General features: G+C 49.7%; 5 protein-coding genes across 5 annotated transcripts; 4 read left to right on the top strand and 1 right to left on the bottom strand.

Moving 5' to 3' along the window:
• Positions 1-1,159: 1,159 nt before the first annotated feature.
• STEHIDRAFT_147571 (CRAL/TRIO domain-containing protein) lies at positions 1,160-3,055 on the bottom strand. Its single transcript, XM_007304854.1, has 8 exons — positions 2,553-3,055; positions 2,413-2,432; positions 2,240-2,360; positions 2,005-2,165; positions 1,875-1,941; positions 1,782-1,816; positions 1,294-1,722; positions 1,160-1,219 (listed from the first exon to the last, which is right to left on the bottom strand). Exons 1-7 carry the CDS (start codon positions 2,739-2,741, stop codon positions 1,317-1,319), a joined length of 999 nt encoding a protein of 332 aa, XP_007304916.1. The 5' UTR covers positions 2,742-3,055; the 3' UTR covers positions 1,160-1,219; positions 1,294-1,316.
• Positions 3,056-3,350: 295 nt separating this feature from the next.
• STEHIDRAFT_58735 (dienelactone hydrolase endo-1-3,1,4-beta-D-glucanase) lies at positions 3,351-4,516 on the top strand (the record flags this gene model as incomplete). The annotated part of the gene is made up of 6 exons (XM_007304573.1): positions 3,351-3,573; positions 3,642-3,805; positions 3,863-3,990; positions 4,115-4,182; positions 4,245-4,349; positions 4,407-4,516. The coding sequence occupies 6 exons, from the start codon at positions 3,351-3,353 to the stop codon at positions 4,514-4,516; spliced, it is 798 nt and encodes a 265-aa protein (XP_007304635.1).
• A 1,383-nt stretch (positions 4,517-5,899) lies between these two features.
• STEHIDRAFT_169039 (uncharacterized protein) lies at positions 5,900-8,335 on the top strand (the record flags this gene model as incomplete). Its single annotated transcript, XM_007304853.1, has 21 exons — positions 5,900-6,007; positions 6,112-6,190; positions 6,255-6,268; positions 6,335-6,383; positions 6,449-6,504; positions 6,570-6,579; positions 6,649-6,666; positions 6,735-6,760; positions 6,840-6,865; positions 6,950-6,984; positions 7,044-7,068; positions 7,155-7,166; positions 7,226-7,241; positions 7,310-7,349; positions 7,429-7,529; positions 7,593-7,652; positions 7,711-7,738; positions 7,806-7,860; positions 7,919-8,112; positions 8,176-8,229; positions 8,294-8,335. Exons 1-21 carry the CDS (start codon positions 5,931-5,933, stop codon positions 8,333-8,335), a joined length of 1,017 nt encoding a protein of 338 aa, XP_007304915.1. The 5' UTR covers positions 5,900-5,930.
• Positions 8,336-8,708: 373 nt separating this feature from the next.
• Positions 8,709-11,904, top strand: STEHIDRAFT_147569 (uncharacterized protein). The gene is made up of 13 exons (XM_007304852.1): positions 8,709-9,445; positions 9,512-9,566; positions 9,644-9,828; positions 9,897-9,904; positions 9,963-9,993; positions 10,057-10,161; positions 10,236-10,292; positions 10,399-10,557; positions 10,647-10,708; positions 10,773-10,786; positions 10,852-10,900; positions 10,988-11,022; positions 11,144-11,904. The coding sequence occupies exons 1-13, from the start codon at positions 8,752-8,754 to the stop codon at positions 11,718-11,720; spliced, it is 2,031 nt and encodes a 676-aa protein (XP_007304914.1). The 5' UTR covers positions 8,709-8,751; the 3' UTR covers positions 11,721-11,904.
• A 140-nt stretch (positions 11,905-12,044) lies between these two features.
• Positions 12,045-13,743, top strand: STEHIDRAFT_169037 (uncharacterized protein; the record flags this gene model as incomplete). Its single annotated transcript, XM_007304851.1, has 6 exons — positions 12,045-12,110; positions 12,179-12,337; positions 12,404-12,424; positions 12,503-12,688; positions 12,745-13,437; positions 13,528-13,743. The coding sequence occupies 6 exons, from the start codon at positions 12,045-12,047 to the stop codon at positions 13,720-13,722; spliced, it is 1,320 nt and encodes a 439-aa protein (XP_007304913.1). The 3' UTR covers positions 13,723-13,743.
• Positions 13,744-14,214: the final 471 nt, after the last annotated feature.

The raw sequence follows: 14,214 nt of genomic DNA, 5'->3' as shown, positions 1-14,214 counted from the left end.
GCAACAACTGTGCTCAACTCACGTCAAAAATATGCGCATCGAACACATATGATAGGACTAACCAGCAATCTGTATGTCACAAGCATCCTTAAACTCCTCCTTCAGACGTATCGCTACCTTCAAGCATCGCAGATGAACAACCGCATCAACATCCACGAACGCACGCATAGCGGTGACCCCGCACTCGATGCTCTCGCGTACCAAACGCTTCCCACGTTCGTATACATCGTCTTGCTGGTTTATGAAACGCGATTTGGCAGCCTCAGTGATATCAAACGCTTCGTCTACAGTTCTGTGGTAATCAGGACCGTCAACAATGGGTAGCAACTGACTAGAAGGTTGTCGACAACTTACGGGACATTCAGGTCAGGGCACTGATCGAGAAGAAAGCACCTATCGAGATGGACGTGGGAGTGGCACAAACTACCAGCAGGCATGATATCATTAGAAAGGAGAGAGACGGTGACAATCAGGGCGTAACGATAGGAAGACTTACGATGGTAAGAGAATGCCTTTCCCTTCAGCGTCTATCTCTGCAGGAAACTTCAAACTTTGCGACCATTCAAGACGCGAAGGATGCCAGAAAGGCTTCTCGACAAGACTACGATGTACGATTTTGATGTCCTTGATCTTGCCATTCTCGCAGTATACGTCGAAGAGGGCGTCTGCCTGAGTAGTATCGCTGATGTTCGGTAAGTGGACGTTCCGAATAGTGAGTGAGCTGAACATGACTATGGTCTGGGAGGGGGATGTAGGAAGATACCAATACGAGCGGTCAGAGGGTGTTAAAAATGAGGGTGGAAGCGATGCACAAAAGGAGAGCATCCTCTTTGTACTGTTGTCAGTGGCTCAGCCTCGCAGAATGAGCATGTTCTGAGTAACGTTCTCCTTTGTTGCCCAGCTTTGGGTGTATACGTGGATGATTGAGCCACAGTAGAGCCATGACGCGAGGCAGTGGCTCAAGAGACAAAGAGAGAAAGGACGATGCAAGCTGATGGTGTTGACAGTGAATGGATGCGAGCAAGATGTGCTGTGGCAACTGACAGAACAGCAGTCGCTGGTTATCGATCGGGTGGCGAAGAGGTCAATATTTCATTCTGTGGCTTTGATGCTTGCGGTGTCCTCTGGTCGACAAGATGCGCAAGGGACGATATCTTTAGTCGCAAGAGTGTAGGCAAACGGTTTAATAAACACATCCGTGTATATCTATGGGTAAGCGCTAATGTGCCATGACCCGTCGCAGTCCAGTTAGGTGGCATTCGTATCACAGCGTATCAGAGAAAAGGTACGTACAAGCAGCAATCCCATCATCGTTGTCAGTTCGTTGATGCTTCAGCGACAACGCCGGCTTCTCCAGTTTTCTCGACTTCTTGCTCCTCAGTTGATGCTTTCTCAGCTTTCGCTCCCTCAGCACTCGTCTTGAAGTCCCATTCACTAATCCCTACACTGCCCCCAAGCTCCGTCCAAGCCCTCATTTGAGACTCCTTCCTCTCCTCACACATCCCCACCATATGTCCAAAATACTTCCCATGCTCGTACTCAAAATCTATGCTCCCTCCCCAATTTGCTTCGAGCAGCTGTTCTTCAGTGAAAAGGCCGTCTGTGATAGGTGAAGGATTGAATCTCAGTTTCGCATGGACAACAGGGTCTATGAAGGGTGATATGATTCTGTAGAATGTGTTGAAAAGGAAGGGTTCATTGAGGACGAGGCAAGCGCCAAGACTGTTGAGTAAAGACATAAGCCATCTCTAGACTATAAAATAAGTTCAGAGGTAGCATACCGCTCGGGATAGTGGTTTTGCACGATATGAAGGACCTGTCAGAAAGTAATATGTCACTAAAACACGAACATGAAGGGCGAAGAAGTTACGAACGGTTCTGCAAGTGTGCATGGAGGGAGTTTTTCCTTTATCCCCGTAATCAATCAGGAGTATTAGGGACCTTGACAGGAAAGTAGTTATATGAATACACTCATTAGATACTGCTTTTGTTGAACAGACTCACTCAACACCGGGGCCAGCGAGGTCGAGTGTCCTTTCAAGAAACCACAGAATGGCTTCGATATATCTATGCGTCTCGTCTGTGTTTTTACGACTGAAGAGAATATAGAGAGCAGGTCTCCGTTCAGTGTCATAGCCCAAAGTGAATATCTTGCCAGTCACAAGCTGTTTTCATACGCGCAGAGGGTGAAGTGGGCAATCAGTACTGGAAAGAATTTCTGCACAGAGCGGATGGCTACCTCTGGTTCAATATGGGAGGCTTTCATTTCATGGATGCCAAATACTCTGCGCCATTGGAGGGTTTCTTCCAGTCTCTTGATAGCCAGGCTATCTGCGTGCCACTTGACCGCGCGGAGATAGCTTTCATACTGGTCAGGATGTGTGGTCTACAAGATAGTGTAGTAGAACTTGCCGGTGAATACATTCTCTAGACTGACAGAGCACACATGCCGTACATAAACGCATTAAATCATGGTGAGCAAGACCAGAAATTAACCGTGACCACAGTGGCGCGCCACATTTCACGCAAGGTTGTAAAGATGCGATACTCACCAGCCAAAACTTCTCCTCCTCCATCAACCCTCCCTTCCCTTCCTCAGACCCTAGTAGCGTGTAGTCCTCTTTGGAGAAGTGCTCTAACACCGTCTCGTACATCTCCTCTTGATTCGGAGGCAGTGATGCATATGGCTGGATCGTATCTTGAGGCAGAGGGGGAGGAGCCAGCGCGGTGTACACAGGCATCTCTGCTAGTACAAAGAGGTCAAGAGAAGAGTAAACGCTGGCCAGACGTATAGACGCCCTGCCTATGTAGTCTCCCAAAGGCAGAGTAGACAGTATTTCAATCGGGCAAGCGAGGAGACCTCTACGCAAGTCATGGTACTGAGGGTCTTATGTAACGTTGAACGTCCTTGCTGTCTAATCACTGGCCTGGTCGTTCTTCCGTAATCGCTTCGGTAGTCGATAGTGGATATGGGTGTCGGTCCAAAGCATGGTACGCAAATATGTCGCCAAAAGAGGGTTCGCAGTGCAATTCTGCGAGATGGCGAGATGGCGACCCAAGAGCTGCATCGGTTATTGCCGATGCAAGCACTGATGTTTGGAAGGCGGGCGCACACAAGGCATGCGAATTCCTTGGCTGAACTTGACAACTACAGTCTCTGTGGAAATCGGACGATGAATATGGCCCCTTTCTCCCATCGGCAGCCTTCTCGTACGATAGTGTTACCCAGGACATTCAGCAGAACCCACTCGACGAGTCGCACCCTTCACGACTCAAGCTGGTCAGCGTAGCACATCACTGCTGTTACCTTGCCTTTGATCTATTCCCTACCACCGTGACTTCAGCCGAACATGAGTTGCGAAAACTGCTTCAAAGGCAACGTTCTTCCTGGAGATCCGACAGGTACCATGGTGGATGGAGCCTACTACTGCTCGGCAGCGAACATGACCACCAAGAAAGCCATCGTTCTTCTGACGGACGCCTTTGGGCTTTCGTTGGTCAACCCGAAGATATTGGCAGACCGATTGGCGGAGAAAGTGGGTGTAGACGTCTGGGTGCCTGATTTATTTAATGGTGCGCCATTCTAGAGATTCTAGCAGTCTTGCCATCCTCACTCGGACTGACCCGTGTGTACTTCGAAGGTTGGCCCATTGTGGAGGGAGACGATCTCCAAGGACTTTGGCCTGAACGTGCTGGGGAGAAGATATCCTTCCTGAACAAGTTATGGATGGCTGTCGTCTTCCTGAAACGCATGCCCAGGATCATCGCTTCTCGTCCAACAGTCGCTGACGCCAGGGTTCGCACTGTGGGTACCGAGTTTCATCTTGGAGAAGATATAGTCACGCTGACTCCAATTCACCAGTTCATCGACAAACTCAAGACGGAAAAGAAGTACGAGAAGCTTGGCTTGGTTGGCTTCTGTTATGGAGGAGGATGTGTAGTTCGCGTGGCCAGTAACCCGGCTGTATCTTCGATAGTTGTTTGCCACCCGTCTGGACTGAAGAAAGAGCAGATTCAGGCGTACGTACACTCCATCCTATACCTTTCTCCCCTTCTGATAAGGCCGCTTTGATCAGCATTTCCGTGCGTATACTTCCTCGGACTTATTTCATAGTACACCCTTGTCAAATAATTGTGAACCTCACAATGTCCAGTGCCCTGCCGCATGGGTTTGTGCAGAAGGTGATTGCACTTCGTCTGGATGGAGATTCAGGCAAAGTCTTACTTAGATTCTATCATCGCAGATGATTCGACTTTTACACCGAGTCTGCGACAGGAAGCTGAAGCTATCTTCGCTGCTCGCAAGGACAAACCAGAGTACATTGATTACGAGTTCAAGGACTACAAAGGTTCCCACTCATACTTCTAAGCCTCCATTCGCGGCAAATACTTATTGCGCTATGTAGGAACGGTTCACGGCTTTGCTGCCCGACCAAATTTGGGGCTACCGGAGATCAGGGACGCTTTCGAAAGGTCTTTAGAGCAGACGACTGAGTGGTTCAACAAGACGCTCTAGATTCCGTCTATGTCTCCATTCGCATCTATGCATTATGGCTCAATATCGGTGCGCATAGTTCATATCATCCTCACATTAGTCTAGCGTATAAGCTCTGGGCTGACCATGTGAGATATGCCGCAGTGATATATGTATCTCTCACTTTCCATTCCTGACTTATCGTGCTCGCCACCAGGACCGGATTCGACCGATCTTTTGTTCTTCTGTAAAGTTCGACAAGTCCCTTACCATTGACAGACTTTCTCCGGCTCGCAAATTTGTGCCACCATTTTTGATGGCGTCCGGGGATGCTTCAAAACCTTTGCGGCGCTCTGGACCTTGTGGACGAAGATTTCATATCACGAAAATAACTGATGCCCGGACATCATGTTCTTGGCTGGTCTTCACGAAGGATCCTCACCCCCTAGACATTCTAAAGCTGGGCGTACATATACGGCAGAAACCGCCACCAGCTATTCTACAGCGAAGAGCTCAAGGAACTCAATGCGATACACTTGCACCACTAGTAACCCTGCGTCATAGCGTTCGCGTCCACGATGCGTTTTACTCGTATCGCGATATCGGTGAAGCTCCATACCACGCCACCCGAGCTCAGCCTACACCGGAATTCGCACAGGCCACGACACGATGTAGTGTACATATCGATCGGTGAACTCTGCTTTCCATTTCGCAGACCTTCACGTAAAAGTATCAGCGTTTCGTATCTCACTTCATCCTTCAATCTTGACTGTCTTCAGGCTGTCATTGCGTTGATCGTTTGAAGTCGGCATTGGTGAGAGTAGCGAACCAACCCACATCTAATGGGGCCAAATTCGTGTACTTGGTTTCCTCACAGTTCCTCACTCATCGTTAAAAATCATCCCTACCGGTGAGCATCGGCGTCGGGAGTAAGCATTGTGTTTTGCATGTATACATCTTCCTCTTTTGAGACTCTGCATCGCATCGTTTGTACCTTGAACGAACATGAGGCAAGATCTCAATCTGTCTTCACTCCGGCACTTCTCCTCCCGAATTGGCCCACGTTCGCCCTTTTTGTTTTGCCACTTCTCAGATCTCAGGACCCCCAGTGGCAGAGATATCCGTGTCTTTCGAGACCCCCTCCATAGCGCTAAGAGGCCCTAGCCGCCACCATCGGACTGGTGATTGCAGAATTCGATGACTTCTCTCCGGTGGTGATGAACGCCCGGTTACCCCACCTATGGCTATTGCTATTCCAGTGCTGGCTTTCTGCATTTTCTCTTGATGCATATGCGCATGAGCATGACTCCTCGATGGGTATAAGATGACTTCAAGTGCCTAAGCCTCGTCGAGCGTCCGAGTTCTAATACCGTCGTCGGATGAGCGTCTGACCGTAAGCTATCAGTTCCCTTTCTCCTCGTCACCATCGCCTTCCCTGCCGCGACTCATCCTCAAGATGGACTTGAGCCCGTCATCGGTATCGATCGCGAACACGTTGGGGCCTGTGTACGCTGGGTCATATGTCTCTGCTTTGTGCGTCCCATTTCTTTCGTCTTCCTTCACGACTTTGCCCTAGCCGTAGTCCTGTCGCATACACGTAAGCATGACATCTCACCATTGTCTGCTTGGGATATCAGCCTATTCGGTGTTACAACTCTTCAAGCCTACATGTATTACCGACATTATCGGAAAGATAAGATATCACTCAAGCTCCTAGTATGTCGTTACCCTTACACAACTGTTCGTCACTTGCTCATAGCTATCACGACACGGATAACAGGTTGCTGTGATCTGGTAAGCGCACCTCTCCCTTTGTTTTCACGTCCGAGCTGGATCATGATGTAGCTAACTTCGGTATAGGGCCTTCGACACCGCCCATGCCGTGCTGGCTGCTCTGGGTGTATATCAGGTATGTATGATCCACCATCAGCTGATAGTAGCAAACCTAATACATTTTCTCCTTTGGGATGATAGCTTATGATAGAGGGAGCGTCGAATCTTGTGGGACTATTTATCCACCAAGTCCCTGTGTAAGTCTTGACTTTTTCCCCTTCGCCTTAATCCCTTTGAGCGCATCCTAATGTCTCTATTATAGAGCCATCATCGTACGTACTCTGTTCCGTATCGTCTAAAATATCCTCAGTGGGCCTGACTACGCCTCCCACCATCCAAAGACCATGATTTTGATGACGGTAAATTTACTCTGAGTCGTTCCATACACCGAGGACAAGACGCTCACTATTCCTGGATCCATTCACAGGGCTTGTCAGACGCTGTCATTAGATGGTCTGTGCCTTTCTGGACCATACCACATCGTTTCACAGCATTGACAGTCGCCCTATCTTCTTGTCCTTTCGTCCCGCAGTTTCTACTGTGCCAGAATATGGAAACGTATGTCGCTCAATCACCCCTCATCACCGCACTCCCATGTAACGTTTCCGCTCACCCGTTTCTACTCGCGCTTTTGGCCCATAGTAAGCGACAGGAACTACTTCCTTTTCGGCGTCGCGGTACGTGTCTGCATTTTTGTTCAACTTCTCGGGCTGCCAACTGAAGTGTTTGGGCCCAGCTTATACCCAACATCGCAGTACTAGGTTGGTTCATTCATTCATCGCACAAAACCCTCAATCTTATGACAATCTGACTAATCTGATCGCATTATCGTCGCTATCCCTCACAGTTGTCGAGATAAGTGAGTCGTATAATGACAGATCCACACTCGGACTCAATACTCATGTGTACACGATGCAGTTTTGTACAGGAGATGGTACAACCAGCCCGTCATCTCATATCCTCAAGGCACTCAAGGCTTACTCCACCATTCTATCTTTTCAGGCTCGAAACGGGGAGCGTTCTCCAACTTCTAGATCTACGGGTACGTGTTACTACTCTCCTGGCCCAATCCAGAATCCACTGATTTCAATGTTCCACGCCCGTCTGTTTCATTCATCTAGACACTCTTCTATACGACCTTTGTTCTGGTCGCCGCTTCCGATTCCGTTATTACGGCTATTCTCATCTTTCTCTTGTGGAAACGGCGGTCGGGGCTCCAGAAGTGCGTTTGTCTTGGCTTATCTGTAACTGAAGTGAAGCTCTGACCTCTTGCGCGACGCTGCAGGACGTACTCTCTTATAAATAAATTGATGGTCTACATTGTTACTACCGGGTTACTCACAAGGTTTGTTGCCCTTTCTTCAGTCGGTTTGTGTTTAAAGACTGACCACCGTGTTGTGCAGTATATTCGCTTTGGCCGTCGTGATCACTGTGAGTGATGACTTTCGTTAGCGTAGTACCTTTCCTGATGCCCGAGCTAACACTTTTACCACTCTAGTTTGCCACAGTATCAGGCTTCACTTTCGTTGGTATCTTCACGGTCCTGAGCAAACGTCAGTCTTCGCGTTCCCCCATAAAGTTGCACCCATTCATTTTCTTTCCAATGTGTAGTGTACTCGAATTCCTGCCTCGCAACCCTTAACAATAGAAGATACCTCCAGGAGTCCACCCTCCCGCATCACCATCATACACACTCCTCACGATCTATGCGACCTGGGGATGTCACTTTCATCCCGCTCACGCAGGTCTCGTCAGAAACGCCATCGTCTGGAGCGAGGAGTAGACGTTATCGTACTTCGAAACCCGTCAGTACCGACATTTCGCTTGCCTGATGAGTCCTGATCGCCTATTGTGTCTTTACATTACAGGACCTCGAGATTCAAGTGATAAAACCATCTGATTCTATCCCTCCACCCTCACCGGTATGCTTCCACTTCTACGTTGGCAAGTTGAAGTCGGTTGTACTGATTATGTTACATACCTCAGGCTCACTTGTCTCCAGAAGAAGTTGTCCACCATGCTATTTGAACTGTGTAGAGAAATCTTGTACGGGTCTACCCACTGTGTACTGTACTTTTAGTCGCATGGTCGACGTTGTAGGGTTGGTCCGTAGAAGGTATCTTGTTTCTGTACTAGAGTCGCTAGCGACTGTCAATGGAATATACCGTGTACAACTGGACTTTTGGTACTGTATATAGCGACTGTATATAATGGTGTGCAAAGCATAGCATGCGTCAGAAGCGCTGGCTGCGATCCTCGAGGTCTGTGGGCTGAGGCGGCGCCACTGCCCTTCCTCAATCATCGACATGACGTAAAACGGCCTGAACCACTTCCGATGTAATTTACTCTTAGGGGTCGGCCCTTCTTTCCTAGACCGACTAGTACTTTTGCTCGATGCCCACCACACTCTAACCAGGCGACAACATTCTTTTCTACTCTCGAAGATGACTTCGGTGCGCGTGAGGCGACGTGGTTATTCTACCATTCGCGATGCACCCGTCACTCCTACCATCCCTAGTCCTAGTGCTCAGCCAGGTCCCTCCGATTCAGTCTCTCGCGCGCAGACTTTACCTCATCGTCCTCGAGCACAGTCGGATGCTGTCCTCCAGCTAGATACTGGCAATCGTCTTCGTCGACAATCTCACGACTCCGACGACGTTTTCCAGACACCAGTCACTCCCCGCCCGGATCTCAACGTTCCTCCATCCCCTTCACCTGGCAGAGGTTCGAGTAAAGTCATTCGCCATGTTCAGTCCCGGTCATCGAGGAGCAGCTTTAGGGCTTCTTCTTCCAACAGACCACGAGCGGGCTCTCTTAGACCTCCTCTCACAACCGTCTTCTCACAATCCGGACAGCAGCCAAGTTCACCCAGCGAAAGAGGTCAGCTCACGACCTCGCCTGAACCTCTCGCCATTTCTCCGGCCTCCGGATCTCCGAACCTGAGGCAGAGACAGGTGAATGAGAGAGGAGATATTGTTTTTGAGGGTTTGCAAGAGGATGTCATCGTTCCGGGAGAGGGAATACCGATGGGAAGAGTCGGGAGTGCGTTGAGCCATCATACAGGTTCGGTAGGGGAAGAAGGGAGTGTGTTTGCGGATCATCATGAGGATGATATCGTGGAACATTTGGATGTTGTTGGTGAGTGTGAATCATGTTACTGCATCGATGAAGAGAACTTACCGAGGTATGCTTGCGGTCGGACAGATCCCCATGTCGCCACAGTCTCCGCACTTGCAAATACCGCCAATGCTATCATGATGTAAATATCGACTCCTTCGTTCCCATTTTCCAACACCAATGCTCTGTTGCTCATTTCACCTCGCATTCGCTCTGTAGCCCCCCAATCTCGTTCTACTCCCGCAAACCGGTAGTTGTCCTCGGCACATTCAAGGGCGGCAGGGATGCGGAAGCAGGTGTCGACTCAGCAGAAGACGAGCTCGATAGGCATGTGGAGGACGTCTTGACGAGGCGTATGAAGTTCAGGAGAATCATGTCCGGCGTTTGGTCGTTCTTGAAGACTCGTGAGTCTTCACCTTGCACTTATGTGTGCTTCAACTCGTCGAAGTTGCTGATTTGTTGCCACCTACAGCAATGGGCGTATGTGTCCATACCTTCTGTATTCTTTCGCAGCTAGTCATCTGAATTGTTCTTGCAGGTGGTTGTAGGAATATATGGCTTCCTTGTCGGTGAGTTTTCACTTGGCCTCCTGACGAGTATGGTGGCTTACATACGATCTTGACCGTGGACAGTGTTCTGGGGAGCAGCCATCGTCATCTTCCTGATCAAAATCATCAACTTTCACAATGCCAACACACAAGGTCTGTGGGTTGAGATATCCTCGCAGGTTGAGAACGGTACGCGCGTGGTCTAGGATGCATGCCATAGTTGGAGACTCTAGTTTAGACTTACGCCTATTCGTTACTGTCAGGACTCTTCTGTGTTACTGGTCTTGGTCTCATTCCATGGCGTGTCAAGGATTCATATCGTACGTATCCATATTTGACTCACCAATTCCCTCCTATTCCTTTCCTATTGACCCTCACTTTTCTGCGCTTTCTTTGCTTTGTCTTACCCCGAATACACTATCATAGGTGTCATTAGGATATGGTTCCACAAACGAAGGACGCGAAAGCTTCGCGCAAAAGCGGGCCTCCTTCCCCTCTTAGACCCCGACGATCTCCCGGATCCAATGTACGACGTGAACTATGTGCACGTGCTGAATGAGAAGGAGCAGGCCGACCTACATAAACGTAAGTTTTGTCCCTACCACCATTTGCGAAAGTTCTCGGTAGATAGTCGACTAATGATGTTCGTCGTGGATTGGGTATAATGTATCCAGAACAGCAGAAGTTTATGAAGTCCCAGACCTGGTACAGGCCGCATGGAACAGAGACACACCGGGTATGTTATATTCTGCTTTCGTTAGTCACATTCGCTCATTTAAGTCTTTGGAATCGATGCGCAGGCATTCCCTATCAAGTACGTTTTATCCACACATCTAAGTAGCACTCGTCAGCTTAACATTTTCCGTCATCGGTTTGTAGCACTGCACTGCTCATATGCCTCTTGAACGACGGGAACTCTGTATTTCAAGTACGCCGGACATCATAAATCCCGCACGCTTTCGATCTAGACAATACTCACCATCTGTCTCTATCACTCTAACTTTACCACTCATAGATAATTCTGTGCGGCACGATGTGGGGACTCGACCGGTGCGTAGCTGCTCTATACTCAGGACACCGCAAGCGAGCCTTTGTTCGCCTTCTTCCCTCCCAACTCCTCATCCACTAGTACAGCCCGCTCACTCATTTTCTCGATCTTTCCACTCACTAGGTTCCAGCGCCCAGCATGGTCCACCGGTATCCTCATCCCCCTCTCCTTCCTCTGCGGCATAGGCTCCGGGGTCTTCATCTGGCGCGGTGGCGCCAAGACGAAGCGGACGGAATCCGTCGAGGAAGGACTCCGGCAGGCTCTCAAGATGGACGACGGGGACGATCATCCTGACGACGAAGGGCCGACCACGAATGTTGGCAGTTCTACTGCGACACCCAATCCTTACGGTCACGTCAACTCTCGAGGTTCTGTGCATGAAGGGAACGGGAACGGGAGTGTCGCTAGTCCATTACTTGGACCTTCTTTGCAAAGGAAGCAGCGACAGGACCACAGCAGGTCTGTCAATGGTGGTGGTGGTGGTGGTGGTTCGTCTATGCTGGAGAAGCGCAGGGATGACGACGAGGAGACAGAGAGGGAGTCTCCAGACGAGGAAAAGTTTGAGAGAGGGTCAGACTCGAGTGTGCCGGGCGTAGTGGTTGAGATTGATGAGGAGATGGAGGTTCCTGCGGACGAGCTTCGCGATTCGCGATTGAATGTTTCTGACCATTATCTATCTGCGCGCAAGAAGGGAGAGTGATTTGTAGACGGTCTATTTTTTTTCCTTGTTGTTGTTGTTCGAGTATGTATTGTGTTTGTTGTTCGTTAGACCGTAGTCAGTTAGAACATTGGATGGACCTGCGTTGGTGCCTAGCTCACAGATAGACTATACGATTGTAATATTTCCTTCTCTTTGATTCTTCATAAGGCATTCCATATTCGACCGAGCTTTACCGGTGCGCCACATCACACTGTGACTTACGCCACATAACTGAACCTCGTGACGCGACGCGACGCAGATTTGAAATTGACACAATGATGTTGCGCGAACTGGGACGCGTCTTGTCCGACCTTCATCTGCATCATGGCAGAGCCATCAGTCATCCTTGCAGAGGCCATTAAGTCTATCTCACATGCTACCACCACGGCTGTACGTAGCGGTCCCCACTCTCTCATCATTTCTCAATCGCTGAAGCCTTAACGGAACTGGGACAATAGTTACGGACGTACGAGCAAGGTGCACGCGCACAGATCGCCCAAGCACAGGAAGAGATTCGACAACTCAGACACGAACGCGATCAGGCGGTAACGGAGGTGCACGTATGCCGTCAACAGGAGCAGACATGGCAGCAGGAGATTTTGAAGTGGAAAGCGGCGGTACGTGAGCAGCCTTCTCGCTTGCTTGACTATACTAACTCTCACTCTCGTATTTGCTCCGCAAAGATTGATCAGGCTGAGGTTGCAGTAAGTTGAATCACATGTTCTAATGGCTATATGGTAATAGTAGAAGCATAACTGACCAGACTTTCCGTACACGCACAGAATTCACACCAAATCGAGTTGATCGAACAAATACGGCGGGAAGCCCAGCAATGGAAAGACCAATATCTACGCCTCGAAGAGTCGTCGCGTCAGGAGGCTCAAGGCTGGAAGGATCAATACACAAGAGTGGAGCAGGACCGTGCCAGGTTATCTGGACGTCTCGAGCAGCTTGTAACCGATCAACACGTACGCACTTCAGACTGCTCTGAGTGTCTCAATCTTCTCACTGTTATGATCTTCAGAACCATATGTCCACTACACCTTATGCCCCTAAGCCCAATGGTGCATCTGCCATCAATCCCCCCACTACAACCACATTCACTAAACGAGCCTCCACCTCATCCGTTGCTCCTTCTCTTCTGGCCTCTACCTCCACCCTTCCCCCTCAAACACCATCAACACGAAGACCACGTTCGTCCACTGTACAGGAACCTAAATACACTATCCCACCCTCTGCCCCTTCAGCTCCTGCTCAGGTTACTGCGCCTATACCTGCAACGAGCGGTCAACCGCTTGTTCAAAGCAGGGTCATCCGCCGTGTGCACGCTGTGATTAATATTCCAGTGAAAGAAGAGGACGAAGATGAAGATGACGGACACCCATCAACGCAAACTCAGCCTCGACCTCGACAACCGACATCTCCCAAGAAACGGCCCACCAGTCGTGTCAGTAATGCATCTGCCTCAAGGTCCTTAACAGGACGGGCAAGAAAGCAGCAGCCTGTCTCTGAATCAGGAAGTGAAGACGAGGAGGAATACGACGAGCAAGATTACGAGGACGACGGCGAAGTGGACGAGGATGCCGATGCCGACGGTGACTATGTAGAACCCAGAGCTGCGAAAAGTGGTATAAGAAGGAAGAAGACTAGCCTTGCTGGTGCGCGGACAGGACGGCTTGCAGAGGATGAGGAAGATGAACTGGCTATGGGCGCTGAGGTATGCTTCTCCTCAGTTTACCTGCAATATCTTTTTCTTGGCTTGGTAAAAGCGCTGACATATCATAATTATGACCCGTTTTGTATGAAGGACAATCACGGTGAAGTATATGGCCATCTTAACGTCGGTCCCCCCCGCGGTAGACCACGAAATAAAACCACGTCGGCTCCTGCTCCAACTGCTCCTACTGCTACCCCCTCATCGGCGAACAAACGGAAGCAACGTCCGTCAGAGGCAGCGGCCACGACACCTGCAAAGCCAGTCAAGGCTCGAAAAGCACGGTAGATGCCGTCCAGCGACTCCATCACCTGGCTGTTGGGATTATTGAATGTACACAAGATTCCGCTGTGTACGAGGTTGTGCGTTTTGTTTTTCAGGCAGCTTTTCGCTCTCTTGGCTGCGCTCATGCTCCACGGGACGTGCTATTTACTGGCCACAAATTCTGTACTATTTTTTATTGTGTACATTATATCTCTGTCACCCCTTTGCTTCCAGTCGATGCGCGTAGATATTTGAGGGACGTTGTGTGGCTCTTGGCCCGTGTGGCACTTCCCATAAAATATTCGTGGGAAAGAACTTCGTGGCCTCCAGCCTCTCTGCCAATCCCGTCAGGGTCAGGTTCCCGACTACCAACATCCCAAGCCTGGAGACCATAGGTGAGAATTTCTGCAAGTCTCTTATCTACTACATCCAACAGGCTCCACGATTTTCTCTGCCACAGTACGACTCGGATGCCATTGCCGACTGTAATCCAAGTGATGCCGCTCTCGTTTACTC

This window comes from Stereum hirsutum (assembly GCF_000264905.1).
Source record: "Stereum hirsutum FP-91666 SS1 unplaced genomic scaffold STEHIscaffold_8, whole genome shotgun sequence".
Lineage (NCBI taxonomy): Eukaryota > Fungi > Basidiomycota > Agaricomycetes > Russulales > Stereaceae > Stereum > Stereum hirsutum.
Note: the sequence above shows the minus strand (reverse complement) of the source record. Positions and strands in the feature narration are given on the sequence as shown.